Below are 27,320 nucleotides of genomic sequence, written 5' to 3'. Positions count from 1 at the left end.
TACATAAATACTATATACATAAATTGTGTTTTTATTACATGATTCGTTTATTAATTTAATGTCATCAAATATACATATATATTATTTCAGAAATAAGTTAACAATTATTCTGGATTTGTACACGTAGATGGATTTTGGCAATAGACTAGTTAATAAATTTTTACACGTTTCTTGTTAACACTTATCGACCATAAATAAAGAACTGTGCGTCCCGCACACGACAAAATAACTTTTTTGCGCAAGTTAAATATGGCACCGGTTGACGTTTCCGTCAAAAATAGTGGAGACTCCGAATTGTGGTGTGAAATTCAAATGCTCGACCCGTTGAAACGGAAACCGTAAGTAGTTTAGTCGGAGCTATTTTGACTAGCTGTAAAACGTTAGAATAAATTATGAAAACTTCAATACGGAAAAAAAATGTGGTGTCGATCAACAATGTAAAATACTAACAACGCAGCATGCGTTTAACATTAAAATATTCTCCGCAAACTTAACTTAAAGGTACGCTTGTCAAAATTTTGACAAGCCGTAATTTTAAAGGAAGACTACAAACTTTTTATTATTCATTAGACGCAAGAAATATTGTCTTAATTGTGTTTACCTTAAATTATTATTAACTTTCTTATCCAGTTTGGGTCTTTACAAATTACCTTCTTATGGTTTATTGTCCTTCCGTCACATTTTTCACACGTACAAAATTATCAGGATCTTCTTATGCCGAACCACCAAAATGCAATTTTTGCACATAAATATGTAACGGAAGGATTGTCTGGAGAACACGAAAACGTTGTTTTAACGATAGTAAACAGGAATAATAATAATAATAATAATGCCTTATAACAGTTACTAAACACTAAAAAGTGTTTGGTCCAAACAAATCAAATTGTTGTTGTGATGATTTTGTTTTTACTACGTAAGTACTGTATTAAATCTTTTATTTTGAATAAGTTGGCATCTACCATAAAAAAGTTGCATGCGACAATAACACTGTAGTAAGGAGGTGCAATTTGCCCTGGATAACAATTGGGGATGCCATCAAGAGTATCGAAATATTAGAGTTGCCAAAATTACTGGAAAAAGTCTGGTAGAGGTGTGTTGTTATGGCAACATCCGGAACAGAGTATTTTGGGTAATTTCTTAAGAGAATTGACTGGCAAAGTGTAGATGACACCATGTTCACGAGAGAGAGAGCAGTAGACTACGAAGTCGGTACTTAACGCAAAACTAACAGTATAGTGTCTGTGTGTTCAAGCCAGATTGGTTGCCAGAATGCAATCAACCGATGAAAATTCTTTTTCGGGGGTGTCAAAGAAATGACCCTCTCTGGGAGTCCTGCTATAAATATTTTGTTTATGGTAGACACCAACCTATTCAGGACAAGACTTGTAAGTTAAATCACTAAGGCGCATATACCGATAACTGCATCGAACTGTCACATCCAATCTTACGAACGATTTGAGACGAGAGAGAACTTTTGATGTGTTTTGTTACTCTGGATATACTGATAATATAAATTTTGGTATTGTGCACAAATATCGACATAAGAGGTTGGATGTGGAACGACGCAAAGAATGCGGTGCCGTCTCCGTTTCTGCAGCGATTTTTACTTTCTCGTCGCTTTGCCAGGAAACTTTCGACTAACGGTATCAAAATCCCGGTTTCGGTAAGTAACTGTTTTCGTTTCTTACTAAAGTATCTTACCAAAAATATTTTTTTGGAATCGATTTGTTTTTTCCTGAATGTATTGGGAGCAGGTACTTAAAACAACTTAAAAAAGAAATGTGTTTTGTGAGCTCGATCGCTCATACCTCGTCCGCCACACTTTTCGAAAGCGTCGACGCAAAGCTTTTGGCGGTGGGTAGGCTCTTCTGCCTCTTCCACTTGTTCCTGTACGTGTTTCTTATGGATTTGGTTGCCTGGCTGGCCGCGATTATGTGACAGAGCATCTCTTTACAGTCGCAGCAGACGTTTTCGACGGGTCCCTTCGTCGAATTCTCTTCGAACGAGTCTTCCGGTTGGTGATGGATAGTTTTGGAACGAAGCAGGGGTCCTTTCTTTTTGGGAGGGGAAATGTCTTCAGTCTCTTCTATATTTGAAAGTGAGTGGAAAGATTCAGAGTGTTGTACTTTTGTAGGTGCGGGGAGATCTTCCGGAGGTTCTTCGGGCGACTGACTCTCTTGACTTCTGTTTTGAAAATTAAGTTTAGAATTTTTAAGCATCGAGGAATGCATCGTTCTAACGATTAATAAATAAAGTACCGAATAAAGTCGAATGAAAATTTCCAAAAGTTGTCCGGGTCTTCGGTCGGCGGCGTCGGACTCAACATGTAAACGGGAATGCTAGAAAAGTGTTCCGTAGGTATGTGCATCTGAAAAAATTTTTAACACTTAAAACGAGTACGACTAGACAGACACGGGATCTAAACAAATTAACGACAAACCTTCGAGTAACATCTGCTACAGACAATTCTTTCGCATAATTTACACTTCACTCCCCAAGATCCAAAAAATGAAAATTTTGTCTTCTTGCAGGTGAAGCATACCTGGTTTTAAAGACAAATTTTATTAAAATGTTTGGCATATGAAAAAACTGAAGTTGCGACGAATCATTCGTCATACTTTTCCATTTGCGACGTCATTGTAGAGTTGTGGAAAAACTAAAAGCGTTTCCAGATCTGCTTTGGTGAGTACATTCCTTATGTGAACCACTTCTTCCAATGTTAGCGACAAGCATTCTAAGGATTGCCATTGAGACTGGAAGAGAGAAAAAAAGTTTACTTTTATAAAATCAAAATGTTTATCGTCATTGCGACTTTTCCTAGAAGAAGAGAGAAATTTAATAAACCGGATGTACCGTATTTTGTGTGATCACCTCTAGCCTACATATTTGTTGCAATTTTCCACTCATTTTTTTAACTCCTGTAAATAAACTCCTTAAAATAGTCCACAAACTGACCTCCGCAGTCCCGGCCACCTCCCGATCTGAAGTAAATTCCTCCTGGCTTTCAAATATTTCTTTAAAGGGACAACATCTGACAAATACACTGGACTGTCTGAAAATTTCAGCTTCGAAGCCTTGAATTTTTTTTTGTACATGGTTGGGAGAGCTGCTTAGATAGCATTGTTGTCTTGCAGAAAAAGCACGTCTCGACTCAATTATTTTATGTTTCTATCACTTAACAATGTCCCATTTAGAAATTTTCAAGTGATAGAAACATAAGTGACAGATCTCGATGCCTTTCGGCAATAACGCAAAGGCATGAAGCGCAATTGAAGATTAGAAACTTAGTCTAAAAAATGAAACACTAAGATTTCCTGAGATAAACGAGGTAGATTCAATTTAATGGCATTTCTGTGGTTTTATAAGTTGGGAGGGCAAACAATAACAGTAATTTTGACACACAATTGCCTCTGGCTTGAAAGTTTTAAGTGTAATTGGCAACCGTGTTGATACATTAGAACGTAAGACAACAGACCAATAAAATGGCACAAACTGTCCAGCAGAGCACAAAAGGAAAAGTGATGAATTTTGATCTGTTTTTGCCAAAAATCAGACAACACCACACTGTTCTTCCTTCGTGCACTGCCGGACAGTTGCCATTATTTTATTGATACATTCTCATGCATCAAACATGGTTGCCAGTAGTACTTACCATTGTCTCTGTCGTTTCACGCATCAAAATACTATGCTTCTGTCTTACCTACCTCTTACTACCACCGGATCTTTCTCTGTTTCACTGTGACAATACACAATATCTCAGTAAATTTCTCTCACAATGTTGCATTAAATTCACGTGATTACCATAGATTAAGATTTTAACTATGTAGTCACCAATTCAATATCAATCTAAACCATATCTTACATATACAGGGTGGGCCAGCAAAAATAAAACGGCAGAGTGTTCGTGTTTGTCCAAGCAAATTGCTCGGACAGGTCGATTTTACTCTCGAGGGGACATGAGTTTTTAAAATTTATTGTTGTCTGTTGTATTCAGAATCGCAAAAACTTCATTTAAAAACATGTTCCCTCGAGAGTAAAATTGACCTGTCCGAGCAATTTGCTTGGACGAACATGAACACACTGCCGTTTCGTTTTCGCCGGCCCACCCTGTATAATACAGTGTGCATGGTCAAATGTGACAGAGATAGTATAAGAGCAGTAGATATAACCAAAGAAACGTGCTGCAAATACAACATTGGTCAAGTTATTTATGCCGAGATTTTGAACTGGACTTTCGTCGAGAATAATTATTTAATAGTTATTTGGGATACAATATCGATACGCACATTGTTAAATATGCGTGAAGGGTTTGTGTGTTGAGTTATATGAAATATTCAAAGTCGTGACATAACGTGACAATTGCAGAAATAGAAAAATATCACAACATTATGTAAACATTGCATTCTACGTGCACGGAATGTAATTTTGAACTATACTCACGGATTTCCAAAAGTCCGAGGCTACGGGACTAGAAATGGTGTCGTCTTGAATGTAACGGTAGTCTAAAGTTTTGGCTTTCAGAAGCGGAGGTCTGATGATATCGCACTGATTGACTGGCGATTTGTAAACTGGTACGCTGTGCCTTCTTTCTTCTATTTACCATACAAATGATGACTATTTATTTTTATCGATCAAAAAGCTACAAACAATAATAGAGGAAAATACAGACCAAAGTAATTGTTGGTTTCATACGCATCTACATCGTTCGGTGTAGGATGCGATTCTTCACTGGGAGGACTGTTAAACAAATCGTCGAAATCGTCATCCTGCAAATAAAAAAGACAAAGATTTAGGAATGTGGCAAATATGACCGACGCAAATAAAATTAGAATTTTTTTAATACTTCGAAACTAGATGAGAGTCGGAGAGACAAGTCGACTTTAATGAGGCGTCTGTTCTGTTGCGGTTTTTCTACCTCGTCCTCGTTCATGGCTGTAAATGTTATTTATAGAACCATTCGTTACTAGACAGTAGTATATCCAAAATAAAATTTACTTAAATTTTTATCACCACTCATTTAGAGAATACTGTATTTTAAAACTTGAAGGGCTTATAACTTTATATATATATAAATTTCTGTAAATTAGGAATGCAACTATAGAAGTATCAATTTTGATAACAGAATAAATACAATACTAGAAATGTTCACATTGTAATAAAATACTCTGCCCCTCTTTTTATTTTTATAACGGTGTCGATCCTCCAAGGCATACTTTCCACTTCTTTTTGTATGTCTTTCCTCGGTGCATCTGTTGGCTCCCCAGTCTGTCACAGACCCGGTACTTCAATTTGTCACAAAGGTGCCCGATCGGAATTCTGGGCTAGTCTGTATGGCAAACCGCCATCTAACGGAAGCCGAAACACAAGATTGTGCAGCAACCAATGGACCCACACGGTACAAGCACGGTCCCACCAATAAGTCACAATGAAAACTATGGAATATACAATAACTTTTCGATAGCTAGTGCGTATAGCATATGCTTTAACGAAAGATAAGAATTATTTGTAGAATCAAATATTTTGTTTAAATAAAGAGAGACCCAAAAGGAGGTTAACCAAGATACTTTTTTTTTAAAGCAGTTAAAACAGCCACTTGTCAGAAGCATTGTCACGAATAACAACACGTGTTCCAAACCAATTTTAACACTATTTTGGGTCACACTATATAACAGATTCCGTTCAAAAAGAAATACGATCGAACCTCGATATGAGGCCCTCGTAAACAGCACCATTCTTGTAAAGCACCAATAAGTACTCGTGACCGGATCCACTCCCCTTTCGGCATCCGTGAATGAATTAAATACGTGATATTGCAAGTGTGTTCATAAGTGCAATCTAGAAACAAAGTGCATTAAGGCAAGTTTGCACATTGGTATTTCCCATTTACCCTTCTGTGTTTATAAATAGCATAACATTGTGTTTGAGAAAGAACTTATGTTCAATCTATTATATTTATAAACTACGTTTTGAAAACAAAGTCGTCGTCAGCGTAACTACAACCACAAACACTCTCCATTGCCGTAAGAAAATTTAGGGATTACAATTTTTATTTAATCAAGCATACTTTCTTTAAAAATCTAAAACTGAAAATATGTATCAATTTCTATCAATTTGACGTAATTTATTTCTTACCTTTGACTGTTCTATATCAACATATACTTTCTACCATTCTTTGCTTTTTGTCATTTAAAAGTATCCTCGTAAACATTATTAAACAATTTAAATGCCAAAAATCAAAACTCCATCTCTTCATTCTTATATGGCATATTTGATAAAATGATGTCAATCTTATCAAATGTCTTATTGGCTCTGTTATAAAGAAAGTACTATACTACTACGATCGACAAGGACCTTGTTCGAACAGTATGGAAAGTAACGGACGAGGGAGTCGACGGGTCCTACCGACATCTCCGGAAATTCCCAACTTCCCCGTCCGTCACCGCCGACAGTTGGTAAAATTTATAACAATGTGGCTACGAGGCCGTAACGAGAAACGTCGACACGCAAACTTGCTATCAAAACAAATATCACAACTGCTATACACTAAAAATAATTCGCTCCGGCGAAACAATTTTAAAGCGCGTTTAAACCTCGGGCAATTTCGAGCCTTGCCGACTCGCTCGTGGGAGAATTGTGCACACTTGGATAATGACGAAAGAAAGAAATTGTTTAATTACGTTTAGATTATTTTTGTTGTAATCACGCAATTATTTGGATAGAATGGCAAGAAATGATAAGAATTCAATAGTCGATAATATAAAACAAGAGAATAAAAAGTTTTAATCTTTTCTAATAAACATAATTTATGAATTATTTTAAAATATAACAGGAAATATTTATGATTTAAAAATTTAAAATAAAATTACATTTACTCACTTGCCACTAATAAAGCAGAATTATAGACATTTCTTTTATAGAAAGAGAGCTGTCTCTCTTATCACAAGTTAAGATTAGATATATTTCTCAAACAATAGTTTTACTTCGTGTCAACATCACAGGATAAAAATTATAAAATACATAAACCAAAATTTAATTATTACACTTTCAAATTAATTGCTGCTACTCTCGAATGTTATTACGAATATAATCTTATAGATAAGTGTATGTAGAAATTGCGCGATTGCTTAAGTCAGTTATCTTATCAAAAGTCTATAAAGTTTAGTTACTGTACTAATATATCAATAATTCTTTCATCCAAATAATTTTTACTACTAAATTTATAATGTATTGTGTTGCGACAAAAGGTTTCTTATCATTACTAAACGATCAAACAGAAAATATGCGTGTGCTGATAATTATATGCATTTTTTATATAAAGGTTTAATATGTTTTGACTCCGAAAGCAAAAATTAATGCAATAATGATCGTATAATTTGGCGGTGCAAAGATTTCTCGGTCGTGTGCCAAAAATATTTTCTGTATTCCATATACACTAAAAGGAGTCTATTTCTGTTTGTGTGTGGAATATGTTCACGGGCTGGATTTGGCTCGGGGACCGTCGGTTTAAAGTCCGTTCAGTGCTCGCAAACTAGTGCTCTAAGATCCTATTTTTCTGTTTCGAAAAAGAAAGTTTTGTAGCCCAAAAAACAGAGCTTCGCATAACATTTAGTTGTCGCGAGTGAAAAGTGGGATGGCGTGAATGCTTGCATTACATTTTGTCGGCTAAACTTGTTATCGAGCTATAGGTGTTACGGATTAAGAAAGAAATTGCTAAACCGTCTGGCAAAGTGCTATAATACGACAGCTTAAGAAGTTTAAAGTAATCATTTAAAAGATAAATGGCATAAAGTACTTTTATGGTTTAAATAGAAATGTTTGATGCTTCCATCTTTAATAAAAATATATGCGAAAATGTGTAAAAATTATTACGTCCACTAAATTTCTGTACACTTACACTTCTGAAGTATAATTTAATACAAGGAATAATATCAAATTATAATATAGTACAGTGGAGAATGGTTTAAATTACAGTGATCAAGACAGTACAGAATGTTTTTGTCCGGTTAAAATACTTGTAGGGAAGCAGCTTGATTTTGTCAAAAAGAAGGGCAACCTCACAAATTTCTCTACACGGCATTGAGTGCAACTAAGCCACGTAGAGAAGTTTGCTCGGAGAAGAGCAATTTAGTTATTATGTAGCAGAAGCAAGACGTAGCCTGGAGCAGTGTTTGTGCCTACACCTCATATAATTCTTAGTGCCATGCTCGATTCGACTTGCCATTTTTGGAGACGAACAAACGACGGTGCTAAACCGAGGTTTATAATTTGCATTTGCATTAGTGTTTATTGTTAGAGTATTTTCCGAGCGTCGTACGGTTTAAAGATATATAACTACTCACCCATCTGCGTTTCACGAGGTACAGGTTTAAGTTTGTGCTGTTGTTTCAGAGACGCCATTAATTTTTCGTATAGAGTCGGCTGTCTCGGAGGTAAGGGTCTCAGCTTCCGCTTCGAAACCTTAATGAAACCAATGGGAAAATATGAAACATTTTAAAAATTACGAATGAAATTATATCTTGGTTTTATATAATTTTATAATTATGAAAGACTAATAATTCGTATATAATGTATAAAAATGAGTAGAAATAATTTAGAAAATTTTTGTCTATTCCTAATTTAGAATATCTGTTAAATAGAAACGTCATCATTAAAATATAATAAAAAGAATCTCTAAAAATGCAAGATGAAACAATTAAGATAGATATTTTTAATTTTAATGTCATTCAAAGTGGCGTGCAAAGTATTTGAGTGCCATATGCGTGGGCATCCCAGCACAAAAATACAGTAATGTCAGAAAAATACAATACTCGTTCCCAAAAGATCAATTAAAATATTCCCAGTTGACTGTATAAATTAATCTGAGAAGCGTGGACTTGTGAAATCACCTTTACGCAGATTTATATAATGTAAATCCTTGTATCGTATCGATACTTGATCTCGCGAGGTCTGGGATCCCACTAGTAGGCTATCGGAGAAAGAGTAAGTATCGACGAGCGTATACTTCGAACGTACACAAATACAAGATCCTAGTCAAAAACCTACATTCTTAAAACTGTCACCATTATTATTTACTATAATGTTTGTATTGTATTTCTTAAGACACACTCGTTTTTGAGTGGAAAGTTATCTTTTGAATTTCTCGAGGCTCAAGACAAAAATGGCATAAATGCTGTCGCACGGTAATATCCTTCTGGTGACTCTACTTTGACGACGGTTCGGTGTTGCCGTTTCTTTCTTAATCCCTAATCACCGAGAGCAGCGACATAATAAAAGATAAAAGACGTGCTCGGAAGTATTGAGATGGCACGGCACGCAAGAAGGATTTGGCAATCTTTAATAGTATTTATTAGTTGAAAAATTTAGGCTGCCACTTTTGTCTCTCGCAACAGAGAATGTTCTCTATGGCTTCTATAATCCCTTTATGAAGTTCACAATAAATTGGCACAGATTGGTGATGTTTGATACATTCTGTTGGATGGTATTTTTTTAAATTTTGAGTGCTTTGGTTTCTTGCAGAATACCAAGTCATTTGAGAAAAATACGAGAGGCCCAACAGACGTGAAGAATTAGAAACTGGTCCCAATTGAACGTAGACTTAAGATCCACGTATTTTTTCACTCGTGGCCACTGCACCATATCTTTGACTATATGGTTATAATATATAGATGCCATTCTTTTACAAAACTTTGCAGTTGTGGCTAGGTTTCTCCCGATAAAATCTTTAACCTTTAATTAATACTGGTCACTTACAGTTCCAGTCAGCTCCGTAAGTGACTAGTGGTTATATTTCAACTAATTAATAGTTCTGGGAGTAGTTGAGATGTATTGTCAGTTATGCTACCTGGATCTCCATCTACACAGGAGTTGCGGGTTTGAGTTCTACTTGGAGTCAGTTCTTTTCTTCCGGAATATTCTAAATTTAAAATTCATTTAAATTCCAATTATGCACCATTAGACAACATTTTGACTTTTTTCTAGAATTTTCCAGTTCCATTTTGTGATAAACTATCAATTCGTGCCTCTCGAAGTAATCGAGTGCGTTCTTCCAATTTCTTTGCGATCCGTTTGCCAATCGAAAAGTCGAGATCCGACACGAGTAGTCCTTTTAGATAGCGAGAGACAAGCTTTACAGAAAGTGTCATTCTCCTTTCTGGAGCCAAACAATGGAAAGGTTTCAGCCAATCCCCTTGTAAACAAAGGATTTCTTTTTCCAGAACAAAGAAAATTTACGTGTCATTTCTGGACAGCCAAACGAACGATGGCCGGTTGTCGTCGATCGGTACCCGTTTTTCCGTCGGCAATGTCGGCATTTCATTAATCGACCGTGCCGGTTTCGAGACCGTTCTCGTCATACGTCGAATTTAATTGGGAAATGCATCCTGGCCGTAAGCAAATATACAGATTTTAATTTAGTCTTTTTTTTTATTTATTTTGACAGGTTTAATTCTAATAAATAAATAAATCACCTCTTCGCTTCTTTATTTTTCTTCAATAATAATTTAACAAAGAATTTGGTCACATGCAGGACATCTTTTACTAAGAATGCAGAAAAAGACAGAGATTGAACTTAAAATGAAAATATTTACATTGGTGATATTTCTTCTTAGCTGTATTCTTCATTCAAAACTTTTATTTAACAACTCAAATTCTTTACGATGTCGCTAAGCCGCTTTCACTTCTTTTCTCTACTTCATTTCCGCTTTGTACTTGCCAATTTCTAATTGTAAAATAGCTCACTCTGCACAGAAATGTATGGTACTGTATATGTACTGTACTGTACACAGAACTGTATGGTACTGTTTATATTCTAGATGTTCAAAATTTTCTTAGCATATGCCCCTGTATTAAGGCTTTGGAGTGTTCGATACATTCTAGAAATTTTTACTACTATCCACCGGCTTCCGTCTATTCTAGAATCTTTGCAAAACTTGTCAATTAATTCATCTTTATATTTTCTCAAACTTTTTAACTCTATTATTTTTCTATCTAGTATCATCGTTAATGGATTTTAATTATGATAGAATCTCGATAATCCAACATTCGTGGAACCGTTTCGATTCCACACCCGTCAAATTAAGGAGATTGGGTTTAGGAGGAGATTGCCAGATTATTGGAAGTAAGGAGCATAATTCGACGGCATAAAGTTGATTATTAATGTCGTAGAAAAACAAAAGTTGGAGGAGTGATCGAAACATCCGAATGTACTGCCATTACCATTAATCGGTATTGACAAATTGGTGTATTCTCACTAAATTTAGCAGGAAATTTGTTGGGAGATAGTGGTTTTGGTTGGAAAATTTCAGGGGGACTGATTTTTATATTCGTATAGTATTTTGTTATAAGGTACTTTAAGCGGCTTAAGATGACAAACCCGACAATCTTTAATATCGTACCCAAGTGCGAACGCTTGAATTTGGACTCGATATCGTTCCACATTTAGTGAGAAAGAGTTCAAACTTAGTGAAAACGAAGTCTGAACTAGTAGGAAGCTTGTCTACGACTCGGCGAGGACGACAATAACACCCGAGAGTCGACCGCCGTCGAATTACCGGACCCGTCAAACTAGCAAATGGCCAGATTACCGAGAGCATACTGTAATTTAACAAGTTGCATTTTTTCTATTATTTAAGTCACTCTAATTTTTCCAAAATGAGGATAGAAACCTCAAAACTCCACGTGTATGGCCTCAAGCAACGATAACAATGTGTGTTTCCACTCCGTCATAACCTTTAATGTTTTGGCATTATGGTTTTTTTATTAATGTTCACCTCGTGTAACGGGATACCATTATTTTCTTTTGTTTTCTGTGTATAAACAGCTCCGGTATTTGTGTGAGATTTCATGAATTATTTTAATAAATTAGGTTTTAATCTTAGATCTGCAAGGAAGTAAAATGTTTTTAACAGGTTTATATCGGCAAAACTGTTATATTGATAAAATTATATTGGAAATATTATCGAACATATTCATATAATTTATATAAATACTTACGATACATTACTAATAAATAAGTATTAGTCGTTGACTTTTTATTTTAAAAGCATGCTATTATCAATTCCGCAGAAACCATTTTAACTTTGTGAAGTTAACTTCTGGAAATTCACTTCACAAGTTTCTTAAATCATCATTTACGGAGATATTCTAATAAAATTAAATACACTATGAGATATTTAAAGTCTAATTTATTAAAAAACTTGCTAGTATTCGACTCTGGATTAAATTTTACGCAAGTTATTTAAAATTATCATTACGCAGCTTGCGACTTATTCTAAAACTGCAAATAAATAGCCCGTAGAATGATCCGAACCGTATAATTTACATTATATTTAATCGAATCCTCGTATAAGAAACATGGGACGATTCAAAAGTCTCCACACAAAGTTAATAAAATAAAACATGCTTTGATAATAGCAAATTATAAGGCGGCGTGCAACAAATTAATGGAGGCAGATAGACAGTAACGATGCTCAGTTACTTATGAGGAGTTAATTTTATAGATCTATTTTATTTTCAAAGCAGGAAAAAAAAAACAAAAAAAGAAGGAAGAATAATAGAAATTTATATTTCCTTTAGCAAAATTAATTAAGTTTACTGCAACTTACTTTTAAAATTTTTAATGCGAAATACTAGCTTAAGCCAAATTAAATAATAAGAATTAAAAAGAACAGATGATGATAATTAAAGAGAAGGATTAGAAGTGAAGAACAAAGAATAATTTACATTTTTTAACGTTTAAAATTCGTAACGACACACAATATATTATTTCATCAATTAATACTATCGGATGTGTTAAAGACGATTTCGTTCCTTATTCACCACCGATCGGTGCTATAATTAATTTTTCAAATTAAATAAATTAATTGTATACACATTAGTAAACTTGAAAACACAAATTCATACATTTCTGTGCTCTAATTACTCTAAAACTAGCAAAAAGATTTTTGTCTAATTATCTTAACCAAATTTTAAATGGCTTCTAAAGTGAATATTGATTATATAAGTAATAAACTTCCACTCGTCTCTCTCGAAATCAATTGTTTTGCTTTACGGGATTTTGGACGGAGAAGGGTCGGAGTTTTTGCCTCGTATGGTACGTACGGGCGTAACAATGTCGGTCGTGCTCGTACCTATAAAGAATAATTAGAGTCGGCACTAAAAAGAAACTTATCGGAAGAGTTTCTTAGGTAGTGGCATGGCACCATTAAAGATACAGAAGATATATCTTTAATCCAAAAACACTGTAGTTTGTTTTGATTAATGATCCAATACTCTTATTAATGTTTCCTGTCTGTAGTCCACAGATTTCTCATTAAAAAACTTATGGCAAGATTATAGTTTACTAACTCTACTAAGTATTTAATATGGATTTTATATGCAGTTTTTTATTCTTTATATATATTCCTTTAAAATTAACTTACTAAATTTAATTTTTTATACATTTCAAATGTTTTATAAGTTAAAATACATAAAAATCATTTAGTTTTGGGTATTATTTACAATTTGGAAATATTTTTTATGTATTAGATACACTAAACACTACATAAAAATGATTCAAAAGTCTTCATACGTAGACAACGTTTAGAGATTCGCATGTAAGTTACAGAATATGATCTATAAAGTACCATTTAGCCAAATGCAAAATGCACATATTACTCCCACTCGTAGCAAATACGTGCTAAGGCATTTTGAATACATTCAGAATTGAAGACCAGTTTCGGTCATTGGGGCATGACCGAATCATCCCATTCAAGGATGAAGCTTGAGATGCCCCACAGCTTTCAGTGGAAGAGTTAATGACGAATGTGGTCATAATCCAATCTACCCATAGAAGGCAGATAAGAATAATGAAATTAATGAGGGTGACATAGCACCAAGCACTATCCTGGAACAAAAAAAACAGTATAAAGATATTAATATCAAATTACAAATCATCAGAACTGGTCTCTGTCTTCATTTAAAGAACTTTAGAGCAAAGATAAAATGAATGCAGCCATTTGCCTCTCGTCCGCACTTTTGTTTTAGCCTAGAGAATGACTTTTTTCTCTATCACGGATGTTGACTGCCAATGGGCAACATCACAGTTCGCCCGAATGGGTTAGGATTGAGCAATCCAGTCTACAAATCTAAACACATTTAGCACTACTGTCTGTTATCATGAAAGTCATTGCACAACATGCAAATAGCCAAGCCTAAATACTACACGAACATATCTACATACGTTTCATAAGATCACGAAATGAATTTACTGCGAATCTCTAAACGTCTTTATTGAATTGGAAGTGCTTTAAGTTCGGAAACAGAAATAAAATCATACAGATCCAAGTCTGATGAATATAAGGGTTGGTCAAGTCTTCTCACCCAACTTTTTTGATTATTTACAGCATACAGACTATAGTCATCAGTGAAGAAATCACATCACTTCAGAAATTTCTGGACATTTCTCTAAAATGAAGTTGGCTCTATGCGATTTTTTCTCTATTTATGGATACGAAAAAATGCTTCCGGTTCAATGTGGATGCTTGTATAACTGTACGTGCACGATTTCTTTTTTCGTAGTCTTTTGTAAGATCGGTTTCGGGAGACTTAACGCAAGGATGCAGTAAAGCATGCACTGTTTAAAGAGTATTAAAAATAAAATAACTGAAAGAAAATAAGAAGCGGAAGAGCAAGGTAGCAAATTCTAGCAATGCTCCAAGAATGAAATGGTTGTAATTAGTCTGTAAAATATATATATTTGTGTTTTTAAGAATACTTTGAGAACCGTACCAAAATGTATACAATTAATTTTAAATGGCAAATTTGCAATCTTAAAACTGTGTATAAATTCAGAAATATTTAACAGTAAAAATACTTTATAAATTACATCATACAAACCCATCAAAAATGAAAGTTCTCATTTACAGTAATTTATATATTCGAGACGATTTACAACCGTTCGCAATGATTAAACTGCCAAATAATATATCCGTGGACTAACTGAGGTTAGCTTAAATTGAATCGGTTGTCTAAGAAATAAAAAAATTCGAAAAATAAAAACTTAAAATTTAAAATATGCCATCGAATAACCCGCCGACTTCCAAATTAACACGTTCAGTATCCTATGTTTAAAATTCAAATAAACTTACAGGAACGAGAGGGGGACGAGAACGTATGAACTCCAATATAAGTGCGTGAGCATCTTTCTTTACACGAGGAGGTATATCTCCGTTAACCTGTTAAAAACATAAATCAAGGATTTTAGTCTCTATTTTTTAATTGAAGGAGTATTCAATATTCAACACTGCACCTGAATAAATTCTCTCTTTCATCACTTTTATAAATCACATAATTAAGAAATTAATTAATAAATCAGAATTATGAGAGCATTTCATTTTGGACAGAAATATTATATTAAATAACTCTGTAATTATAATGATATAAGTTAATTTAAAAGGTCTGGGTTGAAGTTATGTATATGGTATAATCTATGTAATATATTCTTTATATTTAACTTATTATTTAATTTTAACATTTGTCTTCGTAGTTACTAAATTAAATATGGATTTCGTTCGTTAAGGATAAATTCCCATTACGATCGTACGAAAGTAAAACTCGCAAGGAGTTTGGTTATACTAAACGTCTTCGTTGCCAAAACTCGTGAGGTAACGAAGGCGTTTAGGAACGTGCACCGCAGCGATTCCGACAGTACAAAACACTTTTATGCAGCGTGTTTTCCTTTGTGAAGTAAAGGAAAAACACAATAACTTATGATAAACTGCCAGGAGCAGAATCGAATAATAATTGTTTACAATTATGTTTTGATTCTACACTGACAATTGGAATTATTCCAATAGTATATGCCGACAAATACGGCCCCGTGATTGTATTTAATAATTATTTCTTTTGTTATTATATAAAATAAACATTAAGAAATTGAATGATAACTTGCGGATAAGCAGGTTATCATTTGTGACGGGATAATGTCACAAATTTTACTAGTAACACAAAAAAAGTTAAAAAATTAATAAATAAATCGACATTACCATAACTTTATTTAGTTTGTATCTCCTAGCACGGATATCGTCTAATAACATTTCGTAAGGCGTGAGTTCGTATTCGATGGGGTGCGGAGCGCTATCCACCTTTTTCAATTTAACTCCCTGACGAAGTTCTCTGATGACTTGCATCCATAAGCGTGCCTGAAGTATAAAAATTCTACATATATCATACATGAGTATTCGTGAAATATTTTAATGTTTATTTACCCAGTCCTGAACTTGAAGACAGTCGAGATTAGCGCCGTTGGATTCTTCTTGCGAATTTTTCAATAATTCCTTTATCGAATCGATAAGCAAACTTATAAAATAATAACAATCGTTTATTTTTTTTTAAAAGTTTAAAAACTTACTTTCGTTCCTTGCGATACTTTCTCGAGAAACGTCGATAACTCTTGCACTTCTGCCACTAATGCTCTACAGACGGCTTTGTAATGGTTGTCTGCTTGATGCGGATTTGACAGCCGAGCCATGCACATCTGTAAAATGTTAATTATCCGTTAAAAAGATTTTTTTAACATTTTAAATTTAATTATTGAATAATTAAACGACACAGAAAATCAAATTAAAGAAACCTATTCTCAGATTCCGTTTATCGGTGTACGATTCGTAAAGGTAGGCTTCGGACAATATTTAGAATGTTTGGTGCTACCCAGAACCGAATCTATGGGGCGCGAATCGGGGTTCTTACTCCGGGTGGCAAAATGGCAAAATGATAATGAAAAATTGCTTTGAATTATTATCATTATATTCTCTGAAATGGTGATGTACTCATTTGTGACATCATAATCTAGAGCCATATTTTTCAACTGCTGGTCCACAAAACAATATTTGACCATTCCAACACTGGTGCAGTTGATTATGGATAATATTTAAACAGTTCAGTTCAATCAAGAGTTTCTGTAAGTACTTTGTTATGTACAGTAACTCTAGATAAGAATATATGGGGTATAAGCATAATTGATAGCTTCATATAACTACTGGCCCACATAATTTTACCAGCTGGTGATGAGAAAAAGGTCAAGAAACACAGATGTAGAGGGTGCAAAACTAAAATTATTATTTTTACAAAAGATCCCGTGCCAACGTCAAAATTAACCACTGCAATAGGCATCTTAACAAGAGATTAATGGGACTTTTCAAACCTTCTTCGGCATTTCGTCGTTTGGGTAAATCCCAAAATGTAATTACTACCTTTTAATCCTTGTACACTTAAAATAGGGCTATGTTTTCTGTTTTATTAGCAAATTTTTTCGTGCATTGTAATTAATAGAATAAGAACACTTATTAAAGAATTTTAATTTGCTTTTTGTATCCACTTGTATTTATTGTCATAGAACTTTTAAATTTTACAATTATTATAGAATAAAGCATACAATAATTTAATGTTAACTAATAAATACTAATACACCCAAAATGCATTTCATACTGAGTATTTTAACCAGATAAAAAATGTTTTGTACTGATCTTGAGATGCTCCATGGCTTTGTAATTTAAACCATGCCACCGTCTTACGTAGGAGTCGAGACGAGATTTGGCCCCATAAGAAGAGGTGGTCGTGGCTCGTGGCGACTACGCCAAGGAATAGCTCATTGCCAATTGCCACAAAATCCCAATTCTCCAAAAAGTGAACAATAATCTCATAATTAGTATTTGGTTCTGCCAAATTTTTTAATCGGCTTAAATAGGCTATTCTTTATGAAATTGATAAGATTTTAGCATGTTTTATCTTGAATATTCTCCCATGATGGCCACTTTAAATTCGTTAACAGTGCTAAACCGTTGTTCACCACTGTAAACCTTCATGAAAGAAGACCCCACAGATTCTCAATTGGATTGAGATCTGGGATGCACACTGGACAGTCAAGAACAGTTATATCCTTTGATTGAAACCAAGTTTTGGTGGTCTTTGCTGTATGACTAGGGGCATTATGCTGTTGAAACACCCAATTTTGACCCCAAATAATTGGCCTGAATGGCAAATGATGGTTTTCTGAAGCATCCTGATAGTCCTTAGTTTTTTGCAGGCCAGAAATAAATATGGATTTCAGTCTGCATTGAAGCTGAATGTGCCCCAAACTATCACAGAACCTGCACCAGACATATGACTGACGAATGGTTCTTGTTCTTTTCTTAAATGGTATTGGCAGCCATCTGGCCCATCATTGAAGACAACTTTTTGCCATTCAATAACCCATGTTAGGTATTTTCAGCCAAATTCCAGTCGTGCCAACTTGTGCTTCTATGTAAGCTTAGGGGCCTTTGTATGCTTCCAGTAAATGATGGTTCCATCCTTTTTGAGGTCATTCCAAATGTTTGCTTAGTCTGGATCAAGCCTGAAATGGCCTTAATTTGAAGACAATTCATTTGGTTAAGTGTGGCCATGCAAAAAATGTGGCTTTGATCTCTTGGTGACAGATTTGAATGTCATCCTGGTGGCTTTTGTTTCCCAAAATTCTCACAGGTGTCACTAATTTGTGGATTACTTTTAATGACAGACCCATCTCCTTTGATATTTCTTCCTATTTCTCTCCATAAGTTCGTGATTAAAGAATACAGCGCAATGATCATTTATTAAAAGTTTTATTATAATAGATGCAACTGTTTTTTAAATATCAACAATAGACTGTTTTCTCTACGATTTTTTGAGGCACTATACATAAACTTCAAAATTGTTTATTTTTATATTGCGTACAAGTCATTTCACGTATCTTGACCAGGCAATACAGAATACTCAATTAGACCTTGTTAAAGATTCATCAAATAATCTGTTCCCTTCACTAATTAAATGGACCTGTTCCCATTGCTGCTGCTACGCGGTTTTACAGTCTGGCCCACGATCCCACAAACGAGCTGCATATTATGGTTTATTTCAAACAGCTCAATTTATTTTATGCATTAAATTCTATTCTACTTTGGCAGTTATTATACTATTTTATTTCTCGTTTAAAATTAACAGAAAAGTTCATTTGTTTTAGTCAATTGTTTTTTTTTTATAATTCTTATACAAATACACATTCATACACTAATAATTTCTTGTTAATATCAACCTGCTGCACAATACAGTTATAAATTGATTAAGTGTTGATTTCATGAAGCTCTTATTCATGCATGCATGAGCAAGCTGAGAGAGAAAGAAAGAGAGAGAGAGATAAAGAGAGATCTGTTCATGCATGCATAAGAGAGAGGGGGGAGAGAGTATCTGCTCTTACTCATGCATGCCCGCAAAGCCGAGAGAGAATATCTGCTCATGCATGCACAAGAGAGTATGTGTATCACATATTGAGCACTTAACCACTCAATTCCTGTACAAAATTATTCAGAATTCTGTCAGATGCTAGCACATTTTAAATGGATTTCCACACTCGCAATGCCTCTAGCAGATTTCACTTAGTTTAGCAAATTTTACTTTTAGTTTGAAAACCTTTACTAACGTTTTGACTCCCACAAAGGCACCTTCCCAACCGTCGCCCAGGACAAATCGCAAGACATCATCTTCCTTAGTGAGCCACCAATTTTATATACATATGTAATCTTTCTTTGGTGATAAAAGTTTTGGCAAACTGTCAAAAAATATTTTGTTTACCAATAAGTGTTTGGCACATTGTCAAATAATAGTTTAATGAGTTTGTCTGTTTGGAGTAGTTGCAAATAAACAAACAAGAGTTAACCCAAATAGACAAATTTTATTAAAGTTATTTGGCAACAATAAAACTGAATATATTTAATAATCGTAGTTGGCTGCTGCAACTTTTCCAGGAGGGGCAAAGGGATATAGTTATATTATAATAACTCTGGGATCTCATATAGTGGAGAAATATAGAGAATAAATTTTCCAACACTCCCGAGGAAATTAATTATAAGGTTCAAACTTCCTAACCCTTCCCACACACTCGGTTAGAAAGCCAGATCCAGTGGAGACAAACAACCCGTTTGTCCCCAGTGGAGGCCCACGTTAACAATATAATATAAAATTTAATTTACATTTCTCTCTGTGTACATAGAAAGATTACGGCTTTCAATAATTAATTTTTTCATTCTAAATTATTTATAAAGCATTATTTACCTCTAAAACTTTTTCCAAAGTAAGACCGGCTTTTTCGTGTCCAGTTTCGCTAAGCAACATGTCGTCCTCCTCAGAATCTTTTTCGATTCCTTCGTCTATGTTCTGCGAAGCCGTTTCGTCGTCCGAGCTAGAACTATCATCAGCATGACTGTCGTCGTCGGGATCTGCCGAGGTCATCCTGTCAATTAATAATTCTAGCGACGGACTGAGAGATCTTTCTTCTTCTTCGCATAAACCGAAATCCAATGCGTGAAATAATGTAATTCCTAGTGATGTTACTAGCTGAAATAAATAAATATGATGAGTGAATACAAAATGTAACAATTCCGGCATATCTAAACTCTTTGTATTCTATTAAAGGATTGTATATATAATAATTAAGTACGCCTATTTAATTAAAATTAATTCGGCAGTTTTGCTTTTGTATCAAAGCATTGAATATCGATATATTAATACGTTCAACTGAATCAGCTCTTTTTCAGTTAAAAGGCAAAGGTGTTCCTTGTAGTGCATAAAGGCACAGTAGGCAGACAGAACATACGATCCATTCTATTTGTAGCCTGGTGGATTAAGTGGCCAACACAGACTTTGCCCCCCAGGGATCATCCTCCAAGTACCCATTAAAAAGGAGACTGGATGAACTGCTATAATAGATATTGCAGTGCAGCTGTTCGTACAACCAAACTGCCACATGTCCACCGAATAGTCCAGTACCGTAGTGCTAAACAGCTGAATGGGTGAGCAGTTAGGATGTTTGCCTACTGCTCTAAGGACCCATGAACATATCCAGATGGGTCAAAATCCACACGAACTTTTTGAAGGCGGTTTGTCCTGGATATGTTGGGTCCCATCCTCCCTAACAGTCCAAAGGGATCCAGGATTGAACCCAAACGGGTTGAAAAACCCCAGGAATTTTTGGATTGTAGTCCATCCAGATACATTGAGCCTCATCCCTCACCACCCAACCAAACCCATAATGGGCTTTGGTAACCCATCTAAAAACGACCCTCTTAGTGTCCACAGGGAAGAAGTTAGTGTCAAACCAACAAGAACTCTATTTTGAAGTCAATGATAATGTTTCAAACTGTATTAATAGATGGCCGATTAGCTAAGGACTATCACTCGGCGAGACCCACGACCGAATCCAGACAGGTTGAAAAAACCCAAAAATGTTCTGGTGGGATGGTCCATCTGGATATGTTTGGTCCCACCCTCACCACCTGGTTGCCCCAAACCTATTATTGGTTTGGGGCAACTAGGTGGTGAGGATGGGGTACCTGGCCAAACCCATAATGGGCTTGGTAAAATGTGGCTCATGGGTGTAGAGTTTAAAAAACTGAAATAATAACGTCTTTATGATAGAATGTAGATTCATAATAGGCCTCTTCCACGCTTTGGTTTACTCATTATTCGCGCCTCCATTTTGTTTGCGTTGCTATTAGTAACACGACTGTGCAGAAAGATTTTTGTCGGCTAACTGCCCTTAGCTATCGGCCACATTGCCAGGTAAATATACTTTCAACTGGACGACGTAGTAGGTTTCAAACGAAACGATTTATTTTATTGGTTTGCTCGTCCAGCTGTAGAGGTCGCTTTAAGCGATTTACGCTTTCCAAGGAAACAGAGCCTCTTTGCAATTTATAAACATTATTTTTATATAAAATAAAATCAAACTTTCATTCAGAAATGGCGCAAAATTACAGATGATGTTATTTGAAAAAAAATTAGCCAGCGATGACGTGCAATTTAAATTCTGCAAATACTTAGTCGTTCGTGGCAGCCATCTTGAATTTTGTCTTCGGCGTTTCCAAATTTTGCTATACTAACACTTTAAAGGCTTAAAGCGCTAGTAAAACTGCCTTAACAAAGCAGCAATGCGTTGAAAGTATCGATTATTTCTAAAGTTAGTAACGAAGCTTGAGCGGTAACTCCAAAGTGTAGTACTGTATTTGAATGTTTTACATAAAAGCCGTGTTCCAAAAAAATAATGTATTCGGCCGAGTGTCTAAGAGGTTTATTTATGGCAAGACAATTGAGTACCGAAGAACAAACTCATATGTGGCATACGACGCTACATCATACAGGCCAACACAATTCCAATGCAAAGTTAAACTATACTTTCGAACATGTAAACACTATAAAATCTTTTATTGGAAACTTGATAGTTAATTAGATTTTTATCATACAACCTTTAAATAAAATTTAAGTAGGACTTGGCCATTGGCCAAAGATGTAAACAGAGATTTATTTAGATTTAACAAAAAGAAAAAAATCAATTGTAACGTGATATAAGATGAAAACTTTATTGATCTTATTCTACCAAAATAATGTAAATCTCCATTAGTAATTATCTCCAGATACAAAACTAAACTAGTCTTTTATTCCTCTCTCTTTCCGTCCGTTGGACACTAAAAGGGTCTTTTAAAGGGCCCATCGTGAGTCAGCTAGGCCCAAAATAGGAACGGCAGAATATCAGTCTTTATATAAGAAAGAAGCTCTCTATTTAGGTGTTAGAGGCGCGAATCCTCGACCAGTGTTCAGTTGTTTTATCCGCTCGGTCACTAGTAAACTCATCTCTTACAATAGGAAATATCTCATCCGGCAAGTACAGGCCTATTCTGTATTCTGTATCATTCGTTTTATAGAAAAATCCACAAAAGATATTATGCAGGGTGATTCAAAGGTTTCTATATAAAACACGCCACCCAAACGGGTGCACTACGATGTTTGTATCCATATAAGTGTTACTTAAGAAGCATTAGAGTAAAACGTGTAAATCGGAATCGCACGGAACCAAAATTTTTCCCGTTTAGGCAGGTTTTACTGTATAAAGCTGTATCAGTCTGAGAGAGGAAAGCCCTACCGTAACGTTAAATTCCTTCATTGTTTCCTGCTATTAATCACTGTATAAAAAGCGAAAGTATGCACAATGTTATAGCGTGAAAATGCGTTTCCGTTAAACACTTTCAGAAAAAGTTCTTTCAACTCAATGAATGAAAAAATAAAATGAAACCTCAAGGTTATCAAGCCATCAGATTTTGGTTCAATCAAACACTCCTAGAAAATAATGTTTAAATTGAAGGAAAATAACGAGTAAATCGTCATTAAGTTTGACCCCACGTGACCCCCTACCACCCCCACCCCCTCGACCTTTAACAATCGAAATTTAATAGCAATCGATCCCTCTAATGCACAAACCTCCCCGCAAAATTTCAGACATTTTCGACAAAAAGCACGGGAGTTATTAATCTTCAAAGTGGATGAACAGAATCCCTGATCCCTCCACAGACAAAAATGTAAAATTCTTGGAGGGGGTTCACTTTTCGACCGATCCCTTTGTTGTACAGTACATAATTATAAAAAACCACAATTGTAGAATTTCCACGAATTCATACTTCAAATCATCACGGACCCTCAGTGGGCCTTGTGCACGGAACCACAGAACACGAGGTCGCGAGTTCGCACCTCACCAACCGGCCGGTCACGTGGAGCTTTCTGGCTTTTCTCACGTGTCTAACCAGTTTCCCCACAGAAAGTCCTCCCGGGGCGTCCCCCTTGACAGATCGCCCAGGTATTGTGCTGCCGCATCCCAGTAATCCTACAATCCTTTAACCACATTGCCACGATAAATATACCTGTCATAAACAAGCGTTAGCATTTTTAGGCATCTAAGAACCTCGGATATAAATACATATTTATCGTTACGGGAACTAGATACAGTACTAAGAACGTAAACTTTGTACAATATCTTACTTTACGGCCTTTATACCGGTATTTTGTAAACGTACGAAAGGGGCCTCGCGGGTCTACAACTGCCTAGGGCTTCGCTCATCGTAAGACCTCTACCGTAAACGAGAGGCACTTTTACAGATTCTGCTTCGAATTTCTTTTGGCATTTTTGCCCCGAACCAGAAATATTTCCCGCCAAAAATTCCCTGTAAGAATAACGTCCGAACTCGACATTGTACCGTTACGGTACGTGGGGTCCCCTAATTCGAATTTGCCTAGGCCCCACCGAGCCATAACGCGTGGCCGAATTTCTTCCAATCAAAAAACGCCAGTTTCGTTCAAAACAACTGCAATTTCCTAAAGGTTTCCCCCCTCCTTTTTATTCTGCCATTTCCTCTCGAGGCACCGGAAGTCACGTGCCGACTAGGAGTCGATTTCTCGACCCTCCCGGGGATCGCGAACCGTCCGTTGGGAAACCCTCAAACTCGAGAAATTAAGCGGCAAAACACACTCGAACGTAACCTCACGTGTTATTTGACATTTTAGTGTTTAGAATATACATAAAATCGTTCTGTCTCTCTGTTAAAGATCGATATTCTATTTTTTTTTCCTCCCTTACTTTTTATGTAGATAATTATAGAAGCAAGTAAACATATAAATACTTTTTTCCCTTTGACTCTTGTTTACCTTATATTCAGTAGTAGCAGGTGGCCGTGTGAATCCTGAAAGAAGAAGAAAAATAAGAAAATCCGTTTAATTTTTAATTAATATCAGTCAAATAATAGATATTAAGACGAAAGTTTTAAAGATTTTATTTATTTATTTATTTAGTTATTTTCACTAAAAATGGCGGAAGTCGAAGGAAGAACGGGTGAACTAGCGGTCAAATAGCGGATTAGTTTTAAGGGATGCGACCTTACCAAAATAACCCCGGGCCTAAGTAAAGCCAGGAAGTGAATGAAAAGGACGTAGACCTAACTTGGTCCCGTAGGCGAAAGCAGTGTTAAAGTCCAGTTATTCCAGTTTCACTTTCTCCCCTTCGGTGTAAACGGAAGAGACTAGGGAAGAAATTAATGCACCAGATACTAGTAAAGTCTCCCCCCCCGTTTTTTGGGGGTAGAGCCGGCTCTCTTTAATGTGTCTTTGAGAAAATATCAATGTTTTAGGGGAGAGATAAGTTAAAAATGGTATTCGACTATTAAAAATGTGGAAGGAAATTAAGTTTAAGTGTGTCCTTGCACAAATATTCCCTATTGTTAACATAACTGATATTTTTTAAACTGTATTTCAATAATAAAATAATAGAGTATTTTTAGATTAAAATATTTCAATAATTTGTTAGGGTTTTTATTGCTTTTCAAGATCTGATACTAAATTTTATACCATTTTAAAACCCTGTTAAATTCCTAATAAAACAATCAAATCCTAATAAATTATTATTAAAAACCTTATTAGACCATAATTAAATATATAAAACCCTAAAAAAATAACACACTAATTAATTAAAAGCCCTAAAAGTAATTGAAAGGTATATATTTTAAGGTGTTATTTTTTAAGGGTTTTATGTAGGTTTTTTAGTTAATTAACTAATTTATTAGGATTTGATTGTTTTATTAGGAATTTAATAGGGTTTTAAGTGGTATAAAATTTCTGAAATACTTAAAAAAAAACAAACAAAATCCTAATCAATTAGAAATATTTTAATTAAAAACCCTAATAAACCCAATTAAAATATTTGTTAGGGTTTTATGTATTTAACTGTGGTTTATTAAGGTTTTTACTTTAAACATTTCCTTTATTTATAGGATTTTCTTGGATTATTTCTGTCAACAATACTTAAATAAGGAAGTAAAATAATATATACATAGAAAAAAGGATATAAATTTAAGTCTAGTTGGCAGCATTCACTTATTTTCAATTTGTGTATGGATTAAAAATTGGCATCCGCACAGCTTTTTTTCCAGACACTCCTCCATGAATTTTAAATCGCCTTCGATTTAATATTTACATCCGGAGATTATACAGGATTTTATAACACATTCTTCCAAAGGAGGACACAGAATCTGTCGTGTGCGGTGTAAAAAAGTGTTTATATACATTTTTAAATAGTCGAATAAATGAATTTTTTATTTATTAATAGAAAAATTACCATTATGACAGCGAAATAGGGAAGATTCTTTCCATTAACAATACATCACGCAAGCGATAGAAGTGAAGTTGGAGTGTCTCCGTATTCCATAATTTGCAGCGAAAATAACTCTGAATCTCTTCTTTTTTAAGAAATATCGAACGAAGGATAAAGGCAATTTACTAGTTTTTTCGGTTTTTTTATTAAAAAATAAATAAATTTCAAGTGACTTTGACCTATTTTACCAACGCATAACGCGACAAGTCGGAGTATCGAATACTGTCGTGACAATCGGACAAGTCATAATTCATCACGGGGACGTGAATAAACGTACGTGACGCATTTATTTAGTAAAACATTCTCCGTTCGATCGGTTTAGAGCGATAGATTCTAAAATATTTAACGGCAACGATCGTAGTATGGAGTAGAAACGCCATACTACGAAGGAAAATTTGCGCCCCTGAATGGCATCTTCCCCTCCGTACTACGGAGTCGTGAATGACTACGAATTTCCGCCGTTTATGACGCTTAACACCTACTATAAGTGATCAATTATTAAAATTTTACGCCTTAACCACCTCTTCTCCGCGTTTTGTACGAGTTTTTATGGTTCCGGGCGCCGATTTTTTTTAAAATAAGAGAGATTCGAGAGCCGAACGGGGAAGCCGAACGTACAGTTAATGAAGATAGATTAGAGTGACACCTACGATTCGCGTAATTTTTTAGATTTTTTTTTTTAGTTAGTTTAAAACGGAAGGAAAATCAAGTAAAGAGCGTAGAAATTTTTTAATTATTTTTCCGGTTAATAATAATACGTATTAAACCTCTTACCCGACGTGTAGGTAGCGGTCTTGCGGGATACCTGACCGTCTCTCTGGATGAAGATCTGTGCGGTGTTGGTCAGGCAGAAACACGGCACCTTCTCTTCCCAGATCTTTTTCAGGCATCGTGACGTTTGAAAACACACGGCCCATGCTTGTTCCTCGCTGATCGGCGCATTAAAAGAGCCGAGAATGGCCGACAGACTGATACATCCATCGCGGTCGAGATGGCGAGATCGCTCGCAGCTCCCGTCTGCCGCCATTTTCCATTTCGAAGGAAGAATTGCTCGACGCGACTCCAAGCGGAGAACGTCGAGATTAGATAGATAATCCCACGTCATGCGGGAAACCGGCCCGAGGGCAATCGAAGTTCGGCCTCTCCGCAAAGCACGTCGGGAATTATTATTTTTTTAAATCCCGTTTATCGCCGATCTGACGTCAGAGCTGCGATCCTTATCCGAGAGATGCGTCGTGACGCGACGTCATCTCTGCTTTCCATCAACGTACGCATTGATGGAAAGCCCGTTCTTTACTACGACTGT

The 27,320-nt window shown here is 35.4% G+C and overlaps 1 protein-coding gene across 2 annotated transcripts; it reads right to left on the bottom strand.

Moving 5' to 3' along the window:
• Positions 1 to 8: 8 nt before the first annotated feature.
• Positions 9 to 27,134, bottom strand: LOC136986848 (protein spire homolog 1-like). 2 transcript variants are annotated; one of them, XM_067284472.1, is made up of 16 exons: positions 26,789 to 27,134; positions 24,517 to 24,551; positions 20,101 to 20,382; positions 16,388 to 16,513; positions 16,245 to 16,313; positions 16,023 to 16,178; positions 15,126 to 15,212; positions 8,340 to 8,457; positions 4,844 to 4,932; positions 4,670 to 4,766; positions 4,441 to 4,592; positions 2,619 to 2,753; positions 2,441 to 2,542; positions 2,259 to 2,368; positions 1,809 to 2,184; positions 9 to 769 (listed from the first exon to the last, which is right to left on the bottom strand). In XM_067284472.1, exons 1-16 carry the CDS (start codon positions 27,117 to 27,119, stop codon positions 713 to 715), a joined length of 2,322 nt encoding a protein of 773 aa, XP_067140573.1. In that variant the 5' UTR covers positions 27,120 to 27,134; the 3' UTR covers positions 9 to 712. The 2 variants fall into 2 exon arrangements, with proteins under 2 accessions (XP_067140573.1, XP_067140574.1); XM_067284473.1 differs by having other exon boundaries at positions 9 to 730.
• Positions 27,135 to 27,320: the final 186 nt, after the last annotated feature.

Source organism: Centruroides vittatus, unplaced genomic scaffold, assembly GCF_030686945.1.
Source record: "Centruroides vittatus isolate TY-2023 unplaced genomic scaffold, ASM3068694v2 scaffold_1209, whole genome shotgun sequence".
Lineage (NCBI taxonomy): Eukaryota > Metazoa > Arthropoda > Arachnida > Scorpiones > Buthidae > Centruroides > Centruroides vittatus.
The sequence above is the reverse complement of the archived record's forward strand: the minus strand, read 5'-3'. Positions and strand labels throughout refer to the sequence as shown.